This window comes from Chlorocebus sabaeus, chromosome 3 (assembly GCF_047675955.1).
Source record: "Chlorocebus sabaeus isolate Y175 chromosome 3, mChlSab1.0.hap1, whole genome shotgun sequence".
NCBI classification, from domain to species: Eukaryota; Metazoa; Chordata; class Mammalia; order Primates; family Cercopithecidae; genus Chlorocebus; species Chlorocebus sabaeus.
Window position 1 is genome coordinate 91,457,051 of NC_132906.1, and position 26,398 is coordinate 91,483,448.

Sequence of the window (26,398 nt, forward strand, 5' to 3'; positions counted from 1 at the left end):
GTCCCCAGAACAGATCCATCACCAACTTAACAGTCAACTCTAAAATTCACTAGCAACATGACAGCCTTGAAAATAGCATCAAATACTAAACTCTCCAAACTGGTGGATGTAAAAACTGATTAAAATAAATAGAGGGCTTTCCTACCAGTCTTCCTCCTCAATTGTCCCCATTTTTCTTTGAATTGATACCAAGTGGAAGAAAAAGGGGTGGGGGGTAAGTAACTATCACTCCAGCAAAATATTAACTTGAAGGCAAGGGTCTAGAATAAAATCCTAATGTAATTATTACATATGAGCTTCCCGAGCAGACAATACGACATTCGAGAACTGGGCTAGGGATACTAAGATGTTATGAGGTTGAACCGCACACTCCTTCTCCTTTTAGCTCAGAGATCTCGGGCAAGTCATCTGGCCTCTCCACACTGTAGGTTCTTAATTCCAAAGAATGGGGTTCATGGTGGTTCTGCCTATGCCATAGGAATTTTTGGAATAAGGTACAATATTGTATATAGGAAAATGTCTTACCACTATAAAGGGAATAAAAACACCTTTTGAATTTTACACAACTCTTTTAACCCCAAGAGGATAATAGCAGACAGTTATCTGTGCATATTGATCAGAATAATGGTACATTGCCATTGCATTCAACTTCAATAACATTCTTTCAAAATCTTCAGTTGCCAGTTGTCTGCTAAGTTGTGGGATTATCTGTTACACTTACACTTTGGAGGCCAAAGATTGACTTATTTAAGTCCATAGAATGCACAGAGAAAGCACTATATCATAGTCTTAAATATTAAAGATTAGGCATTAATACTATGCAAAAGAATGAGTCTTTTTTTTTGGAGACAGAATTTCACTCTTTGTTGCTCACGCTGGAGTACAGTGGTGCGATCTCGGCTCATTGCAACCTCTGCCTCCCAGGTTCAAGCAATTCTCCTGTTTCAGCCTCCCGAGTAGCTGGGACTACAGGTGCACGCCACCATGCCTGGCTAATTTTTGTATTTTTAGTAGAGATGGGGTTTCACCATGTTAGCCAGGCTGGTCTTGAACTCCTAACCTCAGGTGATCCGCCCGCCTTGGCCTTCCAAAGTGCTGGGATTACACGCATGAGCCACCACACCCATCCAAGAATGACTCATTCTTAACATAAACATAAATATTTTAAGGTAACAAAATCACACAGTATAACAGGATTGTAAAGTAACAAAATCACATAGTATAATGAACTATATCCTAGTATCTGCTTTTATGCATTGAAAACAATTGAAATTTCATACCACACCATAATAACGGACTCAAGTATTTGTACTAACTGTATAGGGGTAAAGTAACAGTAGACTAAGCTTAAGTTATAAAGTTTCAACATGAACAAAAAACACATCATTAATACTTGAATTTCGGTTATGGAGAAAAATATCACATTGAGCCTTCCGGAGCATCACTGAATGAGATATTATGGAACCACACATACATACATACATACACACACACACATACACATACACACACACACACAGACACACACACACCAGCCCCAAATATTTATTTCTGGAAAACCCGATACTCTTTAAAATGAATATTAAAAGATCCAGCATTAGGCTGGGTGCGGTGCCTCACACCTGTAATCCCAGCACTTTGGGAGGCCAAGGCGGGCGGATCACGAGGTCAGGAGATTGAGATCATCCTGGCTGACACAGTAAAACCCTGTCTCTACTAAAAATACAAAAAATTAGCAGGGCGTGGTGGCACGCGCCTGTAGTCCCAGCTACTCAGGAGGCAGAGGCAGGAGAATAGCTTGAACCTGGAGGTGGAGGTTGCAGTAAGCTGAGATCATGCCACAGCACTCCAGACTAAGTGACAGAGCGAGACTGTCTCAAAAAACAAACAAACAAACAAAAAATCCAGCATTTACAGGGTGCAATGCATGTGATCACTTATCTTTAAAAAATATTTTGTGGGTCAAAATATTGTATCAAATATTCCAAATTTCAATAAAAACACAGTAAGCAAGGAATATTTTATAAACCTTGTGTATATAGATATCATATAAGACATAAGAAAACTGGACAAAGTTTCCAAGGTTTCACCTCTACCCACTCAAGTTTTACAGTGTCTTTGGACACATAAAAGTGACTCTATACAAACTTAGTATTTTTCTAGTCTAATAGAAAATTAATCAGAACCACCAAATTGACTATTTTATCATTTGTAAACATGTAACCTATAAGTTTTAATCCAATCTATTTCGGAATTCTTATGTAATGAATTCACTTAAGTAATAAAGCTATAACACACAGAAGCATCTTGCATTATTTGCACCTACAGAGCAAAATGCTGGTACACAACATATACTCCAACTCTCTCTATACTAATCTTCACCTATGCATTTTATTTTAGCACCCACTTAATGTTAGTCTCTGTAGCTATCTTGAAAGAAACTAAAATAAATAGCAATCATCAACCTCATCATCTCCTCCATGCCAAATGATGACTTTACTACTTTTCTTCAAAAAAGTCTAGCACTGAACTCTGTCTACAATAATCTACCTTAAGTGAGTCAGAATAACCACTGCAATCTGGAAGAACCCACTCAAACTAAATATAGAAACAGTGTCCCTATCTAAACTTGGACAGCATTATTTTCACAAAAACCATGATCTGACAGTTAGTATGTTTATAACCAATACTTTTGGACATTCAGAAAATTTTGTCTTCATTTGTTCATTAAAATGCCAACACTAAAATGTTTTGTTCATCTTGTATAGAAATATACATTCTGCTGTCATCCATACTAGAGAAATTAAACGGAGAATCCACCTGCATTACAGCTGTCCAAATGCAGGACAGGCTGGCACAGCACTTTGCTTCACCCAGTGTTTTCCTCACTCTACTTGGCAATGCAGACAAAAGAATAAAGTTACATTTTCCCTTAAGTTTATAAGGTGAAATGGGAACACTTAATTCTGTGCTACTCCCCCTAGAAAAAACCCAAAACAAACAAACAAACAAACAAAAACCCTTTCTACTTGCCAAATCTGATACCAAAATTAACTAGCTCTTGGAACTATGCTTCTGAAGAAAATGCATTAGTGGGAATTTTAACAGAAAACCCATTATACTCATGCTGTTACTAAAACTTTTGCAAGTTCTTCTCTTCAGAAAAAAGAGCCTCATTTTAAATACTGATACTTCTAAAGAAAATAAAATATCAATTCTCTACTAAGATTCCTTTTGGGGGGCGTAGAAACACAAAAGAATCACACATTTTCCTACTATGTTTGATAAGCACAGTGCTACCATCAAAACTGCAGGAATGACCATCCTAATTAAATCAACCCCAAAGAATGAAACCCCAGACTAAACAAGTAGTCGTCAAACAACCGCAGTGTTCTGTTTTTCTTTCAATGCATTCAGCATTAAGAGGCGATTTTTAAAATGTATATTCGAATTATACATTTTCATCTTGTCACCATCTCTTAATACATAAACAAGTCATAAAAGGTAATCAGAAGTTCAGTCTTAATATAGTTTCAGGATTACCATACTGTTTTCCCTAATTGTTACTTTACTATGTAATTCAGAACAACACTTTGTTACAATCTGTTCATAAATATCTATGAACAGATCTTAAATTAAACAAAGGGGGAAAACAATAGCTCTTGGGAGCCTGGAGTGGAACTAGCAATGAAGCAGTAAAGGTAAGCAATTTTCAAGGTGCTGGTTCCATTTTCAGACTACACTGTTACTGTTTGTTTCAATGTAAGAGTACCCATTTACAAAAGTGTCTTTTCTGAATACATGCATGGTTTCAAAGTAATAAGTATCAACAATTGGATTTATTAGCATCTTCCTTTAGAAGAGCTTAAAACACTCTTGATGTTTATGATCTCATTTGCCTTCCAGCAGCCTTGTGACACAGAAAGGGGAGGATTATAATTACCCCCATTTTACAGACAGGGAAAGTGAGAAGGAAGGATTAAGTGGCTCGCCCATAGACACACAATGACTCATTAAGATCAGCAACTAGAAACCTGGTTTCCTGATTCCTGGTTTAGTGTTCCACATACTATGCTTCCTTCTATGAAGTACTATTTCTGTAAAGGTTTCTCTTTCAATAAAGGAAACAGAACAAGTCACGTGACTTTCATTCACGAAAGCCAGTGTGTGTTTTCATTAGCACCTTAGTTGTCTGCTCCTGCGAAGAGGGCAGCAGCAGTGCATGCTATTATCTTCTTATGGCCAGAGCCAGCCAACTAAAGCAAACCAGCGCCCGCCACAGCAAACAGAAAGCTTGTGTGGTTTGTCAATCATCTCACTGGATTTCTGAATTTAGGAAAATTCTCTTCTTTACAGCTTCAAAAGGCAAAACTTTTCAACATAAATCGTGATTTTATTGTCCCTTTGGAAACATGTCTCTTATCATTCTTTCACCGTAGGACAAGAATTGATAGTCCTTGTATCCAACAAAATTTAAATATGGATACTTTCAGTGGTAATTCTGATCTAATCTGTTTTATACATACATTATATATATATATGTGCCAATTTTAGAATAAAATCACTAAAGAGGAACACTAAAACAGCATATTTTATGGCATTCATCAATCTACTATTCTAACACAAAAACATAAAAAGTTAATTGTAAAAATCAGTTTTAAAGCGCAGGAAATTCAGTAGCATATTTCCAATTCCCAAACAACAAAACCTAACAAATTGGTTAGAGTTTCCACATGCATACACACCAAAAACACATAAGTAACTTTAACTTGCCCTAAAATAAGATGCATAATTTAGAGTTTGCTCTGGACTAATAAAAACAGAGGTACCTGAGATACACTTTTTAATTGGCTCTTGCATTGAAACCCCATCCCCATTCACAATTCTATTGTAAACAACTGCCAGACAGGGCTGGAACCTTACCTCTCTGCTATCACTTATGCAAATGCCAAACATTACCCAAGTAACCCCAAATTATTCTGCATCAGCATCACTAATGAGATCTTCCCAGGCAGAACAGGAGAGGCTCAGGGTGGAAACACAGGACACTTCTAAGAGCTAGGCAGGGCAGGGGGCCGCCTAGTAAGTGCTTTCTCTACTTCGTCTTCAAAGAAATGCTTTGCGAGTCTGCCTTCTACAAATCATTGCCTCAAAGGACACTTATCTACCGTGAACTCTGTATTTATGAGCATCACAAACGAATTTCTAGTCCATGTGTGAGTTAAATAAAAGTGGATATTCATCCCAAGTTCCTAAATGTTTCCTTTCTGTCTCAACAGACTACAACTTTGGTGCTACGTGGCCTAAGGTGACACTAGTCTTTCCTATTCTGCTGTTCTCTGTGTTCGACTTACTTTACTAGAAACCTAGTGGGGCAGATATTTCCTTTTTTAAAATGTGGTTTGGCGTGCTGGACTGACTGCAGTTGTCTATTTTGATTTAAAAGAGTCCTTTTACATCTTAGAAGAGGGTTCATCATGATACCCACACAAACTTCGGAAAAACAGCAGCCCTAATGATCTCTCATCTTTGTTCAGCAGCCAGAGAACACAGGCTTCTGTTTGGACTTCACAATCGAGAATCCTATGGCTGAAAGGAATTTTATGTTGGTGGGAAATCTTAAATGAAAGCTCAATCCAGTCTCTAAATAAACTTATCTCTTAGAGTTCAACATTTTCACTAGCCTGAAAAGGGTACTGTCTCCTATTTGGACCCCAATTCTGAATGTATCAGCTTCATCAGAAAGGCCTTGAGTCCCTCCAGGCCTGCACACACAAATTCCAGCTTATGGCCCCTGCTATGGCAGAGCCCACCACTGTGGCCCCACCTCCAACCACTCCAGGTTTGTCCCACCGGCTCCACTGAAAGCAGGAAAAGGTGTTATGTTCTTAGGCTGTTTTCTCATTAGAATCAGATTCCGGCAAGATGTAGTTTACTTTCATGTTCACACTAGCATACACCCATTTGTGCAGACCATAAATATGTGCGTGTTTCCCCACTCAATTATACTGCTGCTGTGTTTATAATGGTCTGTGTCTTAAAGGCAGCTAATCCTTCAACTTTCTGACACACTAGCAATAGTGTATAATAACTCCAACCAAAGTGACCTTCAGCTGACAATCACTCTTCATGGGATACATTCTGGCGACTTCCAGTGATTTAATTGGATGCTGAAGCACCACACACCTGATAATTCTCTGTGACTCTTTTCATCTTCCAGTCTACGGTTTTAATAAAGGAAATAGCTTTTCTCTATTACACTGGAATAACAGGGTATTCACCCCACAGCTGTAATTTTAAATCCCATGGACCAACAGTCCTAAGTATACTATAAAACAGATACTAGATTTGGATAGCACTAAACTGGTCTATTTAAGAACAAAAGGCTGCGACCCTTGAAGACTGTTTACACCTTAGGCTCACATCTAGTCCAGCATCCAAATTTTACTGTATGTTTCACCATTCCCATAAAGCCTCTATCCTGCTAGGAACCCCACAAAGAAAACAGCTACGAAATTAAATAAAGTCTCCCGAATTGAACATTCACCTTTCCCTTTCATCTCCCCCACCCAAACACCATTCAAAGTTTAGACAGCCAGAATGCACCACCAGCTGCAAAGTCAGCCCAGCTCTGTCCCCTCATGGATATTTGATGAGAACTCGAAGAACAATACCAGCACCCTCCTATCCAATTGTTCTTGAAAAGACCTGTGTTTTTTTGTCTTTCCCTGTTTTCTCCAAAGCACTGATTGTAAATCCTGGCTGCACATTCAAATCATTTGGAAAACTCTGAAAAGCGCCCGTCCCTGCCTCCTAGCCATCTCATGTTTCACTTCAATGTGTCTTGGCATGAGGCCCAATAGGTAATTTTTGAATCCTCCCCAGGTGAGTCTCACCTGGGGCAGGGTCCTCAGAGGGTGGTCCCCCGGCCAGCAGCATCGTCATTATGCGGAGACTCACTAGAAATGCACAGCCCGGGCCGCGCCCCAAAGCTACAGCATCGGAAACTGCGGGGTTAACACAGGCCAGAGATCCATGTTTCAGCAAAGCCCGCCAGGTAACTCCCACATATGCTCAAGTTGAACACCACTGCATTAGGCTGTGTGCAGACCGTTTCACCCTTCAGAGAAAAACAATGCCTCCGATGGAAAAGCTCCTACAGTTTATGTGTAAAATGGAAATAGTTAACTGTCGCTATTAACAGCCATCAAAATGGATGCTCATTTCTTAAATGACTTTCAGGTCTGAACCTTCAAGCTCACCAAGAATCAGGCGGAGCCCAGCTCCCCAGCTCCGGGAACACAGAGAAAGGTGAAAACTGCAGCTGTGGGCAGCGGTCCGGACCCGCAGGTCCTCCGGAAGAATGGACCCAGGCACCCAGAGGAAGACAGTCGGGTGCCCCACGGCCTCTAGTGTGGCCGGTCTGGGAGAACTTTCACTGTGTTAAGGGACAGGAGACTGTGGGACGCACCGAATGGGGGAATGGGTGGTGCCTCAAAAATCAGTCTCCCTCCCACGCGGAAAACGTCATTCAACTCAAAGACGAGTGTTCTGGCAAGTTCTCTGAGGGAAGAGAACAAGGCAGCCCACAGAAAAACAAAACAAGGAGCCAGGGCCAGGCTGTTGGCTTCTGGGTCAAGGTCCCAAAGAAGTGAGAGCAGTGAAACCCAAGAGGCTCCCTCACCGCCCCACCCCTGCTTCCCGCCAGACGCCAAGGCAAAGGGCCTCACCTTTCACGATGGTGGCCTCCTTCAAGTGGTGGGACAAGAAGTCAATGCTAGCGTAGGTGTTGGCAGGGGGCAGGGCACCGGGACCTGGCCCCCCGCACCCGCCACCGGTGCTGCCGACGCCCACAGCGCTGATGAGACCCCCGAGGCTTCGGGTCCGACCCCAGGAGTTCTTGTCTCCCGGCTGAGGAAGCGGCGACTGCGGCTGCGGCTGCGGCTGGGGTGGCAGCCCGGGCTCCTCCCTCACGTCGATGGCGATGTAGTTGAGACCATTCTGGAAGCCGGCGGAGGTCTCTCTGCGCATTGGTGATCCACCGCTCCCAGGACAACCGACCAAGCCCCCGGGCTGACCCGGGGTCCAAGGCCGGCCCTGCGGTGCCAAGGGGGGCGCCGGCTGCAACTGTCTGGGGGAGGTGGGCGGTTCGTCGCCTCCTCCAGGGACACCGCCCACGCCGCCCTCGCTGCTTTTCCTGAGAGACACATTTTCCACGGAGGCCGAGTTGTGGCGCTTGGGGTTGTGGGCGAAAGACGGGGACACGGGGGTGACCGTCGTGGTGGAGGAGAAGGTCTCGGAGCTGTGGCGGCGGCGGCCCCCCTGTGGGTCTGCGCGGATGACCTTGGCGCCGCGGTGGGGGTCCGGGGGCTGGCTGGCCTGCAAGAAGGCCTCGACCCCCGACACCTGCTCCATGAGGCTCAGCCTCTTCACGCCCGACGTCGGGCTGGCCACGCGGACAGCTTCTGGCTTCGCGGGGGCCGCGATGGGCTGCGGCGGGGTGGCGGCCACACCGAAAGCCATCTCGGTGTAGTCACCATTGTCTCCGGTGTCCGAGGACGAGGCGGCGCCTGGGCCCTGGACGGTGGCAGCGGCCGAAGCAGGGGGCAGGCGGTACAGCTCCCCGGGGGGCGGTGGTGGCGGTGGCGGCTGCAGGGATGACGACGGGGATGCGGACGGACGCGGGGGCAGTGGCGGATATGGGGAGGAGGCCTCAGGGGACAGGAGGGCATCCAAGGAGCCCACGGGGTGGCCGCTCCGGGCGCCTGGCTTGGGAGACTTGGGGGAGCTGAAGTCGAGGTTCATGTAGTCAGAGAGCGGGGAGCGCTGCCGGCTGTCGCTGCTGGTGCCCGGGGTGCCTGAGCCTAGCGACGAGGCCGGGCTGCTGGCGGACAAGAGCGAGGAGGACGAGGCCGCCGACGCCAGCAGGGGAGGCGCGGGCGGCGACAGGCGGGCCCCGGGCTCGCCAAAGTCGATGTTGATGTACTCGCCGGGGCTCTTAGGCTCTGGCGGCAGTGGGTACTCGTGCATGCTGGGCAGGCTGGGCAGCCCCTCCAGGGACAGGCGTGTGGGCCGCACAGCCCGGCCGCGCTGGCCCAGGAAGCCCTCGGGGCGGCCGCTGCTGGGTCGCACGGGCGAAGGCACTACGGGGTGAGGGGGCTGCGTGGGGCCGGCCCCGAAGGCGCTGGCCGCCTGGCTGGGCCCTGGCGTGGCCTGAGGCTCCAGCCGCTCCTCCTCCAGGATGCGCCCTACGGGAGAGCTCATGAGCACGTACTGGTCGCTGTCCCCACCGCAGGTGTAGGGGGCCTTGTAAGAGCGGGGCAAGGAGCTGTAGCAGCAGCCAGGAACGCCCCTGAGCGGCTCCCCGCCGGCGTGCAGGGCTGCGGAGAAGAAGTCGGGCGGGGTGCCCGTGGTGACCGCGTCACTGGGGGACACGTTGAGGTAGTCCCCGTTGAGCAGCAGCTTGCCGTCCGCGTGCTCCATGGACAGCTTGGAGCCGCACCACATGCGCATGTACCCGCTGTCCTCGGGAGAGCTCTCGGCCGGCGAGCTGGCCTTGTAACCGCCTCCGCTCGCCGGGAATGTCCTGCCCGCCGCAGAGGTGGGCGCTGGCCCCGCAGGCCCCACAGGGGGCACGGTGGCGGCGGCAGCGGCGGCGGCCCTGGGCTGCAAGATCTGCTTGGGGGCGGACACGCTGGCAGGGCTCATGGGCATGTAGTCGTCGCTCCTGCAGCTGCCGCTCCCACTGCCCGCGAGGGCCGCGCCAGGCGTCATGGGCATGTAGCCGTCGTCTGCACCCAGGTTGCTGCTGGAGCTCCTGTGGGAGCCGATCTCGATATCTCCGTAGTCCTCTGGGTAGGGGTGGTAGGCCACCTTGGGAGAGGACGCGGGGCAGGACGGGCAGAGGCGGCCTGCGCTGCCCGAGAAGGTGGCCCGCATCAGGGTGTACTCATCCAGCGAGGCGGAGGAGGGCTGGGGCACCGGCCGCTGCCGGGCCGGCGTGGTCAGGGAGTAGGTCCTCTTGCGCAGCCCTCGGTCCAGGTCCTGGGGCGCGTCTCCCGAGACCCTGCGGTAGGGGCGGCCACAGTGGCTCAGGGGTCTGTCCATGGTCATGTACCCGTAGAACTCACCGCCGCCGCTGCCGTCTCGCGCAGGGGGCGTTTCCGCGATGGACTCGGGCGTGTTGCTCCGGTGGCTGCAGAAGGCGCGCAGGTCGCCGGGGCTGGAGCCGTACTCGTCCAGGGACATGAAGCCGGGGTCGCTGGGGGAGCCCGAGGCGGAGGCGCTGCCGCTGGAGGGCCGCTGGCCGGGGCCGTGGTGCAGTGGGTGCGGCAGGGGCGGGTGCGGGCCCGGCGGCGGCGGGTAGGAGCCCGAGCCGTGGCCGCTGCTGGACGACAGGGAGCCGGGGCTGGTGGCGGCGGGCGGCGAGTGCGCCACAGGCATGGACATGGAGCGGCTGTGCTGCAGCGCGCCCCCTGCCGGCAGCAGCGCCACCTTGCTCCCGCGGCCGCCGCAGCCACCGCTCAGGGTGTGCGAGCGGCTCAGGGGCGCGCGCACCGGCCCGGGGCTCAGGGGGCTCCCAGCCACCGACACTGGCCTGGCGCCCGCGGCCGCTGCCCCCGCCGCCGCGCCGCCGTCGCCCTCGCTGGCGGTGCGCACCCGGCACGAGCTGCACTTGGCTGCCGGCGGCGTGGCGGCCAGGCTGTCGGTGCGCGAACGGCGTACCAAGCCCGTCTGGCTGGGGGGTAGGTTGACCAGGTGGTGGTGGCGGCGCGCGCCGGGGACGCTGATAGGGTGTGTGGCCGACGACCCCGACGACTGGCTCTTGCTGCGTGGCCGGAACTCGAAGAGCTCTTTGAGCGCCTTCATGGCCTCCAGGATGGTCTCGTGTATGTTCTGCGCCACCACCGAGTCATCCGCCTGCATCCACAGCTCGCCGGGACCCGTGACGGCCGAGCGGCCCACCTCGATGAAGAAGAAGCTGTCCGAGTGGCCGCAGCGGCGGATGTTCATGAGCTGCAACGTCACCGACGGCTGCTCGCAGTTGAGCTTCACGAAGCCGATGGTGCGCGCCGACAGGCACAGACGGTACACGCCCGTCAGGTTCTTGCTCTGGCCCAGACCCTTGGGCTTCAGGTTCACCTGCCACACCTCGCGGTAGGCGGCCGTGGCGGGCGCCACCAGCCCGTAGCTGTCCTCGGCCCCGGCGGCGCCGGCAGAGCCGCCCAGGGCGCCGGGCAGGGAGGCGCTGCAGGACGCGGCGGGCGCGGCGGTGGGGGGCGCGTCTGCGGCGGCCGCGCGGCCCTCGCTGACCAGGTCGGTGAGCGCGCGGTACCAGCCCTCCTGCTCCTGCTCGTTCTCGGCGGCCACGGCGAAGTACTCGTCCTTGGTGTAGAGGGCGATCAGATACTTGTGCTTGGCGTCGGCGCGCTTGTTGATGTTCAGGCAGCAGTCGAGCGCGATCACCCGCTTCGGCGCGCCTGCCTTGCTCCGCCACTTTTTCTCGCTCTCGTAGTACTCGAGCCGCGGCGGCTGCGGCGCCGACCCCCCTCCCGCCGTCGCCTCGTCGCCGCCCGTGCCGGGCCCGCGCAGCACGAAGAAGCGCTTGTGGCCGTGCTTCTGCTTGCGCAGGTAGCCGCACTTGCGCACGCTGTGGTTGTTGTTGTTGTTGTTGTTGTTGAGGTTGGGGCCGTCTCCGCTCGCCGGCCCGGGCGGCCCGTGCCGCGGCGGGCTCGCCATCCCAGGCGCTTCAGGCCGCGCCGCCCGGGTCCGGCGCCCAGGGGCTGGGGCGAGGGGCGGAGGGGGCGCGGGCGGGGGCGGCTCCCTCCCACCCTTGCGCCCGGTCGCCCGCCCGAGCACGCGTCCCTCGGGCCCAGGCGGTGGGGAAGGTCCGGGGAGGCCCGCGGGGGCCAGCACCGCTCGGCTGCGCCGCGCCCTCCGCGCTTCGGGGCTCCCAAGGATGCCCGGCGCGGGCGGTGGCCGCCCCCCGCCCCGGCTGCCTGCGGCCGCTGCCTCCTCAGGCTCTCGGGCGGCGCCGGGGGACGCGCTGACTGGGCCGGGAGTCGGGGTCCCCGAGCCTCGGGGCCGAGCCTAAGGCGCGCGCGGCCGCACCGGGGCTGCTGCCGCCGCGTCGCGCTCCGGGGAGCCGGGGTGCGCCCGGGCGCTCGGGGTCCGCGCCGCCGCCGGGGCTGCTGCCGCTGCTGGTGCTGCTGCTGCTGCTGCCAAAGGCGACCCGGGCTCGTCGCGGTCCCCGCCGCACAGTGAGTAACACATCGCGCACCGAGTGACTGAACTAAGAAGAGCAAAACAACATGTGACTCGGCGTTACGCAGGCACACACGGCGCGGCCGCCCCGCCCCGCCGCCTCGCATTGGCGCCGCGCCCCCCGACGGACGGCGCGCTCGGCCAATCGGCGCTGCGCTCGCGGGGACGGGCCGCGCGCCCCCGCCCCGCCCCCCTTTCTCCCCGGGCCGCGTTTCCCGCCGTCCCCTCCCCCTCCCGCGGAGGCCCCGGCCGGGCCGGGCGGGGTGGGGGCGGCCCCGGCCTCATTAATCAGCGGCTCGTTGTGGATGCCGGCGGAGGAGATGCCACCCAGGGCGGGAAAAGGGGCGCGGAGGAGGGGCGGGGCGGGCCACGGCGCGCAAGGCCCTTCCCTCCCGCCTCGGACTCAATTAATTGGGCTTGAGCTTCCGCCGGGGAGGGGGCGCCGGGCGGGGCCGCGGCGGGGCGGGGGATCTGGATCGGCGGCGGGGGCTGCGGCCTCGCAGGGGAATCCGGGGCGGCGAGCTGGGCCCTCCTCTCGGGGCGCGGGGTCCCCATTCTGGGCGAGGGCGGCCGTTCCCGCGCTCGGGGTAGGCGCGCCCCCTCCCCGTTCCCCGTCCCCGTCTCGGTCCCCCGCAGCCGGTGAGCGCAGGGAGGTTCCAGGGCCCGCGGCCGCGGGTTCGCGAGCCCCGCGCTCCTGATCGAGAGCGGCGCGCGCCCTTCCCTGGAGGACAGCGGGGCTGCGAGGGGCGCAGAGGGGGCGCCTGTGTCCCACCCGCTCGCGGGCGCCTTACGGGGCGTCTTCTGCGCCATTCACTTGTCAGCTTCTCGGGAAGTTGAAATCGCATTTGGGAGGTAATAGGAGAAAGAGATTGGGGACGGCAGGCGGAGAAAGTGCGGTTTCCATAGCGCCGGGGAGAGGGCGGGCCCGCGAACCAGCGGCCCCGGAGCCGGGAGACTGCGCGGGCGTCTCTCCAGCCCCCGCGGGAGCGCCCCCTTCCTTCCGCAGGGGCGTCCTCTCCCTGCACCGCTGCAGGAGCCCCCCCTTCCTTCCTCGGAAGCGTCCTCTCACCACACCACTTCAAGAGCCCCCCTTTCTTGTACAGGGGCGTCCTCTCCCCCTCCGAGGCAGGAGCCCCCTTCTTTCCACAGGGGCGTCCTCTCCCCCTGCGAGGCAGGAGCCCCCTTCTTTCCAAATGGACGTCCTCGCCCCCTCCGAGGCAGGGGCCCCCTTCTTTCCACAGGGGCGTCCTCGCCCTCTCCGAGGCAGGAGCGCCCCTTCTCCCGTGGAGCGGCCCGCGCCCAGCGGACGGGCAGGTGGGCGGGCGTCCACTACCTGTGTGCGCGTTGCGGGTGGTGACGGCCAAGTTGGAGATGCCATTGGAGCACTGCTTCGAATTCTTATATCTGCGGGGCTTTTGTGACTTTCAAAGCCTATAGCAAATAAGCACCCCTACAATTGCATCTCCTCAGTGACCAAGTCAGGGTGAGGTGAGGGCTTCCTGAGTTCAGACCCAGCGGGCTGCCGATCCTGTACAACGAAGAAAGCTCAACAAAACCGGTCTTGGCTGTTTATTTATTTTTAATTATGTCTTCATGAAATAATTTACAGCAATAATTTGTCTTACAATATTGGTTGTTTTTAAGTCCCGGATGTTTACTTTTGGATGTCCTGCATAATTCATAGAAGTGTTTTAAATGTAATAAAGTCTTAATCTAAGAGAAAATAAGGTTGTAATTTTTGAAAGGGTGGTACATATTTTAATATATTTTTGTAACAAGTGACTTGAAGATTGTGTTGGCTAATTTTATGTGCCAAGAGAGCCCTGACTAGTACAACGATTATGGCGTTTTTATTTTTAGCATGTATACAGTTAGGATTATTGATTAGTAGCCTGAATTTGGGAAAAATAATCAGTGTGGCAAATATCACGCAATGTGCCTCAAAGAGGTGTGTTTAAAGTTGATCTTCCATTTTTAAATCATATCTTTAAAAAATAATACCTCAAGAAATGCCATTTTAAGTCTGTGCACCTGTATGTGTGCGTTTGTTTATATAATAGACTGTGTATGATTGTGTGTGTATAGGTATGATTGTGTGTATGATTGTGTGTGTATAGGTATGATTGTGTGTGTATGATTGTGTGTGTATAGGTATGATTGTGTGTATGATTGTGTGTGTATAGGTATGATTGTGTGTATGATTGTGTGTTGGGGGCCCCACCTTTATGAACATTATGCTTTGGCATTCTTTTTAGATCTTGTTACCTTTTTTTATGTTCACAAATGTTGCCTAGCAATATGTCTTCCCAGGAAAGATGAAGGGACTCTTACCTTGGAACTTGAAAAAAATGTAGTATAGTTTTATTGGCTTTGTGATCACTTACATCCCACTTTTATGAGGATGTAAATGGGCCACCTCTACGTTCCTGTATGTTGCCAGCCATCAGTAGACAATGCTAAAGGAACCACCACTTTTGAAGATCATGTCATGGTTTCTTCTGAGAAAGTATATTTTGCATTTTTTTTTCTTTTTCATTTTGACTTTTAATATGAAGTTACATTTTCATATCCGTGTTGAACATTTACTTGCTGTGCCCGTCACACGTTAGCAAGTGTCATCTTTTCCTGTTTGCTTGTTTCTTGGGGGCATCCTAGTGGTAAAGGCCAGTGTTTTTAAGGTATCAGCAGCTCTGGATTGGCAGTTAGCACTTTCCCCATGTATTGCCTCAGTTACCAGACTGGGGACAAAAGAGAGGAGGTTAAAGAATTATCACTTGTATCTGTGGTATTCTGTCATAGAGAGTATAAATTTCCTACAGCAAACTGGAAATTAATTGCAATTCTGCAGTTAGAACCTCTAAATATAAATGTGGGTGATACAATTTCAATTCTCATTGAGAGTCAGCCCATGAAACAAATCAACAGTAAGAAACTGTGTGATTAGAAGTATCCCAGTCCTCTTCCTCAACTGAGGAACTTGTTTTCATTCCCCCTTTCTATTGCCAGATAAGCTATTTATTTATTTAAAGCTTGTTCTACACCTTGTGATTTTCCAACTGTTCTTCCATACTTTTTCAGCAAAAGTCAGCTAATAACATCTGCCAACATGCTCTGCACGCAGGACTGGCTGGGGCTGGCATGGCCTCTTGCCAGCAAACAGCCTGGTTGAAATTTTTTCTCATGGTCCAAGATCTTTCCTTGGAAGCTTTCTTTCCTTTCACGGCTAATAAAATGGGGATATCTTTCAGCAGGGATTTTTTTTCTGTTTGTTTGTTTTTTCTATTTTTAACAGAATCATATATAATAATGATTATTTTATTAGAAGTCTTCTGAAATAATTACTTTTCAAGAAAAAGTAAGTTATATAAAAGTGTAGAGATTTAAAAATACGTTACAGGTTCACCATACAAATACTAGTAGCACTACCAATAATGAACATCACTAATTCTTTTCTTTGTTTCATATAGGAGAGGCAAGTATGGGAGGAGAAAGGTGGATAGCATATTATTGCTTGTGAAATTGTCTTTCTTTTTTAGTTATTTGCCCTGTAGGTGTTTGATAGTATTTTGTATTTAGGTGAACTCAATCTAAAAACTAAGCAGATTAAGTGGAATGCTATATAACTAGTTAGAATAGCTTTAATTTAAAAGGTATTTTAAGAGGGAAAGATTTTTAACTTCACAGGTTTCTGTCAAAGGATATATTTAATCTTTAAAATGAGTGGCACCGTTTCATTGTATTTCATTTTATTAGATAATGTTGTTCAGTAGCTCATTTGAGAAATTCCATTCCTCTGATGAATGAACTGTGGACAGACTTTTCCTCATCTAGGATTTATAAGGAGACTTCTTGCACTTTACCAGCAAATTTATTTGCTAATGTTTCAACTGAAATTTCACAACAGTTTTGTAACTTGCTAAGTCTGTGTATGTGCAACAGAATGACTTACAGGAGAGAATGTAACTGCTGTTTGGATCATTTGCTATGTGCAGCATTGCAAACATTTAAAGTATCAGGATGTGTTAATGGAATTGATCAGCTCCTTGGAAATTATAAAGGCTTTCTACTTGAGTGTTTATTATTCTTGTTAAAAATATGAATCAGTCTCTTTCCTAAATGTTCATTTGATGAGGGAGGATTTTCTAAAATAAATGATTATTTAATGTGCATATATGATAGAACAAACTACTGTAACTTTTTAAAAGTCTATCAATTAAATTAATACTGTTTAGAAAAAATATGTTGTAGGTACAAATATAGCTAATCCAATATTTGCAACATTTTCCATTATAAATATAATTATGTTGAAGAAATACATAAGTGCCCAATTAAAAACTGACTGCAGTTAGGAGTTTAAAATTTTTATTAATATGCCTCTGGATTTTGTTGTGTTTGAATTTTGAGAATGTGTTTCTAGATTTAAGAAGCAACACAAGCTTTTTTTTCCAGAAGGCTTCCTATTATTGAAATGGAAATTACACATTATTGACTGTATAACACTAGTAGATACTTTTAAAATGCAAGAGTGTCTTCTTAGACCATTACTTTTCCTTGGAATGCTTGGCCCCTGTAATATAATACACCCACATTTCACATGATGAAATTTGATGTCCTGTGTGTTGCTTCATGTTGATATCCTAGCTGCCGATTGAAACGTTTTGTTTTTTCATGCCAGAGCAGAACAAAATTGTCTGCTTCTCAATCTGCACATCATAAGCAGATGACATTAAAAATGTCTCTAAGATGACACAGCTATATTTTCTGGGAGAGGGCGGGAGGATGCTCAGTGAGGGTGGCCCGGAGTGTCCTTGTACAGAGCACAGATGTTATGAAGCGGAGAAGATCAGCCTGTGTTCATTGATTCACGTATTGATTCCAGGAGCAAGCTCACCCTGTTTTATACACTGCTCGGGAGGTAAACAGGAGGGAGCCAGCCTGCTTTTTTGCCCCCTGCTCTGCTGTTTGGTAGAACTGTATTATAGTCAGAAACCTTCCACTTTTCTGCAGTTGTTTGCATGCTGTTTCCAAGGCTAGCCCTCTGAGTCTGTTTTCTAGAGTTGTTTTGAAATTCAACCTAAAGATAACAGAGGAAATGTGGCCCTCTCTTGTGAGTGCTGCCACCAACTGGCAATGTTTCTTCCCAAGGCAGATTCAGGGTTCTGGCGTGAGTTGTCACAAATACAGTGGTGGTTGCTTTGAGAGAAAGGTGCTTACAACCTGACATAAATTTGCTTTGCGTGAATCTTTAAGGAAATTAATAGAAGTAAGATTAAACAAATTTTGATAGTGAGTGACTAAGAGCAATATCAGATGACAAATGAGGAAAGAGAACAGTAATAAGTGCAATAATTTTTTTTTATGGTTGAATTAAATATCAAGCAAATATGTTCACATTTTCTAATGCAATTTATATCCCAATTTTCATACTTATACAGTTTAATACAAATGTATATCACTGCCCACTTAAGAGTTTAGAAAACTAGCCAACAAAATAAAAACAAGAATCTAAATTCAGTATTATTTTAGAATGTCTACCTAATCAAACAAGTTATAATCAAGATTTGCTTGTCTGGCAAGCAAAGACTTTTTTAATTGTATTTCTCCCCTACATTGACCTTTAGGCCTCAAATTCTTTTTAGGATAAGCCAAAGTCATCTTGAAAGATACTGAAAAGCAAAATTTGAAAAAGTAAGATAGGAAAGCACACATACTCTGAAAATCACACATAACAAAAATGGCAATCAGCATCAAATGTCACTATCTTTTTGACTGAGTAAAATTATTTGAACTTATGTGCTCATTACTAATTTGGCAATTCTAAATTTACAAATTACACCTTCCTTCTTAACCGCTTTATTCTCAATCTTTAGGCATTGCAAATAGAAGATATTCAAGTTAGTCAAAGTGTTTTTAGAGCTGTTATTCAATGGAGTGAAGGGATCTGAAAACTTATTTGCTACCGAACATGTCGTCGAGGTGCTTTTATGGATGAAAAAAAAACAGTTGATACATAAAATACCAATAATAGTAATAGCTTGTGAGAGTAGTTTGTCAGTATACTCACAAAGATCATGAATTTGACTCTGACTAGTATGAGGGATAAGTAAAAGATATTTTATAATATGTAATATAAAGATAGGATTATGACACAACTGGGAATTGAGGTAAGGTTTTTAAATTCTCTTTCTGAGTAATTTTCACCAACCTGTCCTCTGAGCTCCCGTGTATATGCTATGTTTAAAAGCAATGATTAGCCATTTACACATGAATTTTCCATTTTTCCTGTTTAAAACACTTTTGTCATACAAATAACATTAAACTAAAGTGACTTGAGGGAGTATGGATTAATGAGGTTCACAAGAAAATAAATAAAGCAACAACTTGTGAAATTTAGGGCAGATGCCATTTATTGCCATTTCCCGCTGACTGTTAAGTGGAGATTTCAGTTCAGATAAACACATTCTAAGAATTACTACTGAAAGTGTAAACATCAGCCTGCATTTTAATATTTGCTGCTTCTTTAGTAAAAGTTTCAAATGTGAGTCCAAAGTTGTCTTGCTAAAAGAGAAAAAAAAGGAATTATATATTGAAAACATCTTAAAATTATATTTTATACTACAAAAATTTCCTTTTAGGTAGTAAAAGTGAGAATTTAAAAACATGATTCTCACTGCCATTAAAAGCACACAGAAAATGGAATAGATGGTATTTTTGAGACTTGATACCTGTTTTATTTTGATAAACTTGTACCTAGTTTTAAAGTATCTTCATACTAAAAGTACAACACAGTTTCAAAATGGCACCCTTGTCTCTCACAATATAAACTTTAAAGGAAATTAATATCTAGTTCATTATTTTGCCCTGTTATTTTAAATAGCATCATGTTTTAGTTACAGAATAATAGAAAAGTGGGCTCACCCTTTATTATGAAGGTGCATTTATGGCTTTTTCAATTCAAAATATAAAAATCAGCAAACATTGTTACTAAAAATGTGTTAAATATTTGTTAAGCCTCAAATATATACTAAGAATTACCAAAACATAGGTCTTTGCCCCATTAGCTTTCTATCTAAGTAATAAGGCACTATTTTCCTCAAATATTTCTTTCCTCAAATATTTTTTTCTTGTGTCTTTTGTTACAATATTGCCACACATAATTTGAAGATAAAAATTACCATGTATTATAACCATCATCTGGCTTTTTTTTTTAACTTTCTTAGTGCTTAATGTTAATGTCTAATGCTGCAATTTTAGCTTCTTCTTACTACTATATATAGTAGTATAGTAGAGAAAGTGACTTATCTTTGAGCTGAGGAAGTTTCACAAAGTATCAAATATCACATCAGATTACATATTCAGGGAAATTCCAAGAAAAAGTGATATAAAGATAAGAAGACAAGAATGGGCCAGGCACAGTGGCTCACGCCTGTAATCCTAGCCCTTTGGGAGTTCGAAGTGGGAGGATTTCAAGGTCAAGAGATTGAGACCATCCTGGCCAGCATGGTGAAACCTAACCTCTACTACAAATACAAAAATTAGCTGGGTGTGGTGGCGCACTGTAGTCTCAGCTACTCGGAAGGCTGAGGTAGGAGAATCGCTTGAACCCAGGAGGCAGAGGTTACAGTGAGCCGAGATCCCGCCACTGCACTCCAGCCTGGCAACAGAGCAAGATTCTGTCTCCAAAAGAAAAAAAAAAAGAAAAGAAAAGAAAAAAAAGAATGGAACTCCATCTTGGTTAAACAGGTTTATCCTCTGATTGAAGTTATGTTTGCAGTTAGAAGACAGGAGGTAAATGAAAACAAGTAGAAGGGAAATTGAGGCAACCTTTGTTTTAATGTATCGATGTTAAATGTTAACATTTAAATTGATTTGCAAGTGATCCAGAGGGCTGTTTTCAGTGTGCCAGCTTCGGTGAGGTCTGCAGCACATCCACCTGTGACGTTAACTGTCTTCTACTGTGCTTTCACAGAGGGCGTCCTGCGTGTCATTCAATTCTTACTCAGTGTGCAGGCACAGAGTCACAAGTCTACGTGTTTAATGTGACTGCATCCCGTCATTCATTTCCAAATGTTTCTTAAGTACAGTTAAACTATTTACCAGTTGTCTCACTGTTTTCCATTGGGTCTTTTTTCCTTGAAGTTCTTAAACAAGTTCGTTTTTCTAGTTTCTAAATGGTATTTGCAATCTCTAGCTAATTTCGTAAGAGGGAAAAACGCTTTTTTATCTCCTCGTGTTTCTTCACTAGATGGTGTTCCTGGTCCAGGTTAGATTGTAATTTCAAACAAAATAAGGCATAATTAAAACATTTTAGTGATAATAACCAAGGGCCCTTGGCAAATATGGTACAGCCACTAAAAAACGGTTAGGGGTGCTTCAACTCAGTGCTTGCTTCCAAGTTATCAGCTCAACATTTCACAGGAAATGAAGAAAGTAAATAAAGTCTCTAAATTTCATTTCACAGAAATTAGTTTTAATGAGTCAAATAGTAATTCTATTTCATTTATTTTTAGGTTGATTCCTTTAAAAGGTAACGTTTTAGACTCAACACTGCCTGGGTCAATAGTGTGAGGAACTATCTGTGTGGAGGAGAATAATACTCAATAGATGGTTTGTAGTTATGCTATGTGGTGGTAAATTCATTCTAACCCCATGAAATGTTGGATTCTGTCAAATTTATCGACGTGTCTTAAGCATCTAGTTTGTGCTAGACACTGTGTGATCCTGTGGACATCAAAATGCAAACCGACCACAACCACCCAGCTGTGTCTGCTGGGAAGGACTCTCCTCCGTGCGCCTCTCCTGCTCCCATGCCTCTTAGTGGGTCAGTTAAATACGCAAGACCCTGGTTTCGCTTTACTCAAGCCCTTTCTAGGGGTTGTGCATGCAGCAAACCACACTAAAAGGTGAGGTTGCATTCCAGAACAAAGAGCAGGCCTGCTTATTTCCTGCTGCAAAAATGGTGGATTCTCCAAGCCCTTTGTGTCAGCCGAAACACAGCCCACTGCAGACGTGGCATCCAACAGGCCCCGCCCTGTTGCCCCGTGCTGCCTGGGGAGCAAGAGGAATAGAGGCAAGTCATGCTGCTTTCTGTGCCATGAGTCTCTGACCGGAAAGGTTTGCATCCTCTGCCAGCATCCACCTAACGGTGACAGGCTAACATTACTTTCTAAGGGAAGGGGAATAAAATCTCAGACCCTGACAGTGTGCTTAGGAAGCTCACAAACCGGTGGGAGGTGGAGAACCTACATGCACATAGCCAAATCAAAAGGCCAGTTGTATTTAGTACAGAAATAAATCTAGATACAAAGGACAAAACATATTATAAAGCTGGCAGTTTATTTCATTGGAGGATAAGATAGATTATTCAGTAAATGGAGTTGGCAGAGCCAGAAAATATACCTGTAGACACCTAAAAGTTAGATGCCTGTCTCCTTTCACTAAAATGTCAGGTGAAGCAAAAAATTAAATATTAAAACATGAAACCATAAAACCTAGTGGAAAAGTAAAGAAATATTGATAAATTTGACTTTCTAAAATAGGATTCTGTAGGGGGAAAACAGTAAAACAAAACAAAAACAGTAAAAACAAAATTAAAGTACAAGCTGGAAGGAAATTGCAGCCAATATCATAGATGAGGTGCTAATGATGCTTATTTAATACTTGAAAAGAGCGCTATAAAAAATAAGAAACTAAAAACCTTCTAAAAATGGGTGAATGACCTGAATACAAAGTTCACAATCATGAAAATTAATGCAAGAAAGGTTTACATGTATGAAAGATTGCTTAACCTTTCTTGTAATGAGATGAATGCAATGAAAACCACAGTGTGGTAGAATAGTTCACCTATCAGATTGGCACAGATCAAGAAGTGTGATAGCACAGTGTATTTGCCAGAATGTTGGGAAACGGGTTCCCACCCAAGGCTGCTGGTGGTACAGACTGAACAGCAAGCCTCTATGCAATTTGGTTGTATCTATCGATAAGACAAATGCCTTACGTTCCCTGACCCAGAATTTAATTTCCAGGAATTACTCATGTGGAGGGGAAATGATTTCTTTATAAGGGGCTTCATTGCATTATTGTTAGGAATAGAAGCTTATACACATGCTTATTACAGTACTGTCTTGTAATGGCGAAGGTTTGAATCCTATGCAACTGTTAACACAAACGACGCAGCTCTGTTTATACTGACCCAGAATAATATTTGACTGTATAGTGTGAGGTGGGGAAACAAGCTCCAGAACAGTGTGTATGGTATAGTACAACCATTTTTTTTTTTAATTTTTAAAATGTGTGGGTATGTGCACAGATACCCACTGCAAGCGAACTCACAAATATGACAACGATGTGCACAGATACCCACTGCAAGTGAACTCACAAATATGACAACGCAAGGAGTCAGCCTAACTTCCTGGGGAAGGGATGGGTTGGGGAGAGGACTCACGTTTCATCGTGTTATTTTTTGGACTTCCCGAATTTTGTAGCACACGTATGTATTAAATATTTAACGGTGTAAAAATAATTGACTTTAATTTCTAAAGGCTCCGTAGCGCCTGGTGATGATTTGGGAGTCGGGGAGGAAGGGAGGACCTTCAGTGTGCTGCACTGTCACTGGGTGATGACAAGGTCTCCTCCCCAGATGGGGGAGGGAGAGTTAAGAGATTTATTTTGGACATACGAGGTTGGACATAACAGAAATATGAGAGAAGATGTTGGATAGGCTGTTGGAGTGGCTTGGAATGGAGATGTTAATTTGGGATTCATGGGCATCTAGCTGCATTTAAGTCCCTAGGATTTGCTGAAAGTGACTGTGAGAGATGAGATGGAGGGGAGCACCTGGGACTGGATCCAACTACTCTAACTTTTAGAAGTCAGGGACGAAAGGTAAGCTAGCAGAGAAAACGCAATGAAGGGGCACAGACTAGCCAGCTGAGGAACCATGGGAGTGGACAGAAGAGAGCATTGCAGCAGGGACTGGCCAGCCAGGGGTAACGAGGATGAGTGGTCCAGGCAGGGGACCTGGCCACATGCGAGCCATGTTGGTCTAGTGCTTGGTTTCCTGGTATGAGGAAGAGGGGAATGCAGCCTGGAGAAGGCATGACAGATGGGGCAGGATCCATGAGAATGAACTTTCAATAAATGAAGACTTTGCATTATGGATTCAAAATACTATTTGACAGAATCATTGAAGAATGAGAAGAATCCCCAGGAAAGTCCAGGGGCAAAATAAGCAAAAGAGTCAGAGTCCCCAGGATGCAGCCAGCTTTCAGGAAAGGCTGAGAAAGCATGGGAGTAGTGTTGCAATGGAAAGGACACTTGAGAGAAGACACTGGAAGTGTTTGGGAGGTAAAGGAGTGAAAAAGGACTGGGTGAAAGGAAAACATCAGTTAGGATAAACCCATGGGAGAAAGTGAATAGCTTTAAGGGCTTCTACTGTGGGCAGAAATATGATGAATGGTAGGTTGAGTTTTTTTATTTTGTTTTGTTTTGAGATTGAGTCTCACTCTGTCACCGAGGCTGGAATGCAGTGGCACAATCTCGGCTCACTGCAACCTCTGCCTCCCAGGTTCAAGGAGTTCTCCTGCCTCAGCCCCTGAGTAGCTAGGACTACAGACGTGCACCACCATGCCCAGCTAATTGTTATTGTATTTTTAGTAGAGATGGGGTTTCACCATGTTGGCCAAGTTGGTCTCGAACTCCTGACGTCAAGCAGTCCACCTGCCTCAGCCTCCCAAAGTGCTGGGATTGCAGGCGTGAGCCACTGCACCTGGCCAGTAGGTTGAGTTTTAATGATGTCTGTGAAGATGCAAGTTCAGCTGTGGCCTGGAAGTGTGGTCTGGCGCCTGAGAGGAGCACTGCAGACCGCCTGTTCTGTGTTGCTTGCATTGGCATCCATGGTGAGTGCGGCAATAGCTGTCATCAGTGAACAGAGAGGCTCCAACCAGGGGCCCTGTGGTGCCTACAGGGAGAGGGTAGGTGTGCCCAGGGTTCTTCTGCTTGAGTCAAAGTCCCTGGGAGCCCAAGTATGAAACCCTAGGGGATTCCATCATGTCTGGGTGGTGGGTGTCCATCATTCCTCTTAATCTCATGGTTTTCTTGCAAAGTGGAGAAACCCCATTACTGGGCTTTTCCCCATATTGAATGTCATCTTGCAACATCTCTTCAGCTTTGCATTTTTGGAATACGGATCAGAATCTTTCCTTTCCTTGACTCCCTTTCTAACAGCTTGTTAGAATGCATTCATGTAGCAACTGGAAATGAATGAGACACATTTACATTTAACACCTCCCTCCCAATGACTTCAGCTCAAACCTTTGCGGAGATTTCTCCATTAGAGGACTGTTAGATGCCACCAGACATGTGAGACTAAATGTTGGCATCATCTTGGAACAGAGATGGACACTGGGGTCTGGCCTTTCCTCTGGTGCTCAGTCCTGCAGGCTGTCCTTTCTCCACTGCACCTCCTCAAGGGGCATTCCTAGTAGCCTCTGGAACCTGCCCTGGTGTGTTTTGATTCACTCTCTATGCTTGATAGGCTTTCTCAAAGAACCTGCTGCATCATAAGTGCTCAACACACTCTTTTCAGGATTGTTCTTCTATGTTTTAGATTACACTTTTGTATATATATCTTTTTCTGATTAAGTACTTTTTGTAGGGCTACTGAAAAGTTCACATAAATTAACACATTAAAGACCTTTGAAAGCCCCTGCCTGGCACAGTAGACACAGCCAGTACATATTGGCTATGATCGTTTGTGTTCTGTACCAGATTGGTTTACAGGCCACAAAGATGGGGCCCTACGGATCCTCTCTGTTCAGGCAGTGAAGACCTGGTATCTGAGGATGAAAGAAGCTTCTGTTGTAATGATGTGGAAATTCCAGAGGGTGTGATGGAATGAATGACCTGGAAGAGAGAACAGCAAAGCATGTTGGGTGCAGGAAGGTGGAAAAGGGAGTATAGGAAGGGGGAAGAGGGAACCCAGTCAGCCTTCAGGTTTCTGGAAGTACCAATCCTAGAGTCTCTAGGTGAAGAGAGTTGGCCAAGGCAAGGAAACCTGAGCCCTTCGTGAAGGAGTCAGAGGAGGTTTATGACTAAAAAATGACAAGTTATACCATATTATGTATTCTGAACAAATATGTGTAAATACATGATTTAGATAAATTAGGTATTTATTAAATATTTCAAGATTTGGTTCTGGAAGAGTACAATTTGTCTCTTGACCATTGCTAGAGGGGAAAAAACAGGTAAAGCCAATCAAAGAAAGCTGAAGGTTTTTAGAGGAAAAAGAAAATCTAGTTTTGCAGCAAAGAGGATTAATCTGTAAAATCTCATCTTATAGATGTGCTACTGATCTAGAATTTGTTTCTTCTAATTCTTCATTTCCCAACACTATCAAGATAAAGTGTGTAATCTTTAGAGCTAGAGAGAAGTCTGTTTGCATCTGTGGGGTTAAGGCGGAGAGAGAGGTGAGAGGTGATTCCAGCTATACCTGGTCACTTGAATAAAACCACCTATTCCCATGGCTCTCTGTTTAGGGAGTAGAAAACCCTCATTTCAATGAAATCAGTGTGTTTTCATATTCGGAAGTCTGCCTTCCAAGAGCTAATGACATATAATGGAAATGAATTATCCCTTGCTACCTAAACGCTTGCTTCCTAAACTCATGTTTAACTATGTAACGATATTTGTATTAATTTAGGAAGTTTATATCTAAGGAGGTATTTCCCTTGAACAAATGAAACAAGAGCATCCTGGCAGAAAAAGTAGAAAATGTTTTCAATTTGCATTTTGTTGTTTGGAGGCCTATTTAATTCAGTGCAATCTTATTTATTCAGTCATATATATTAAACATAAATGTATTAAAAATCTATCACTAGAAAGTACTAATTGTCACTGAATGGCGTATTTTAAAATGAATAATTTCATGTTATGAAAATGTTACCTACAAAATATAATAGAACTGCCATGATTAAGACATTATGTCTACACATAGAAGGTTAAAGTAACAATACCATAACTACTGTCCTTTTACAAATAAATAAATAAATAAAAACATAATATTTATTCCAAAAAGTTCTTATTTCAAAAGATGAAACAGAAAGAAAGTGGAAGAAAGTAGTAGAGAAAATGGAAA

General features: G+C 46.5%; 1 protein-coding gene across 1 annotated transcript in view; it reads right to left on the reverse strand.

The window, feature by feature from the left end:
* Positions 1 to 12,269, reverse strand: part of IRS2 (insulin receptor substrate 2) — a 31,001-nt gene extending 18,732 nt beyond the window's left edge. Inside the window, exon 1 of the mRNA XM_007960879.3 lies at positions 7,731 to 12,269. Within this exon, the coding sequence (XP_007959070.2) occupies positions 7,731 to 11,739 (4,009 nt within the window). The 5' untranslated portion in view covers positions 11,740 to 12,269. The remainder of the gene's footprint in view (positions 1 to 7,730) is intronic.
* Between the last annotated feature and the right edge of the window lie 14,129 nt (positions 12,270 to 26,398).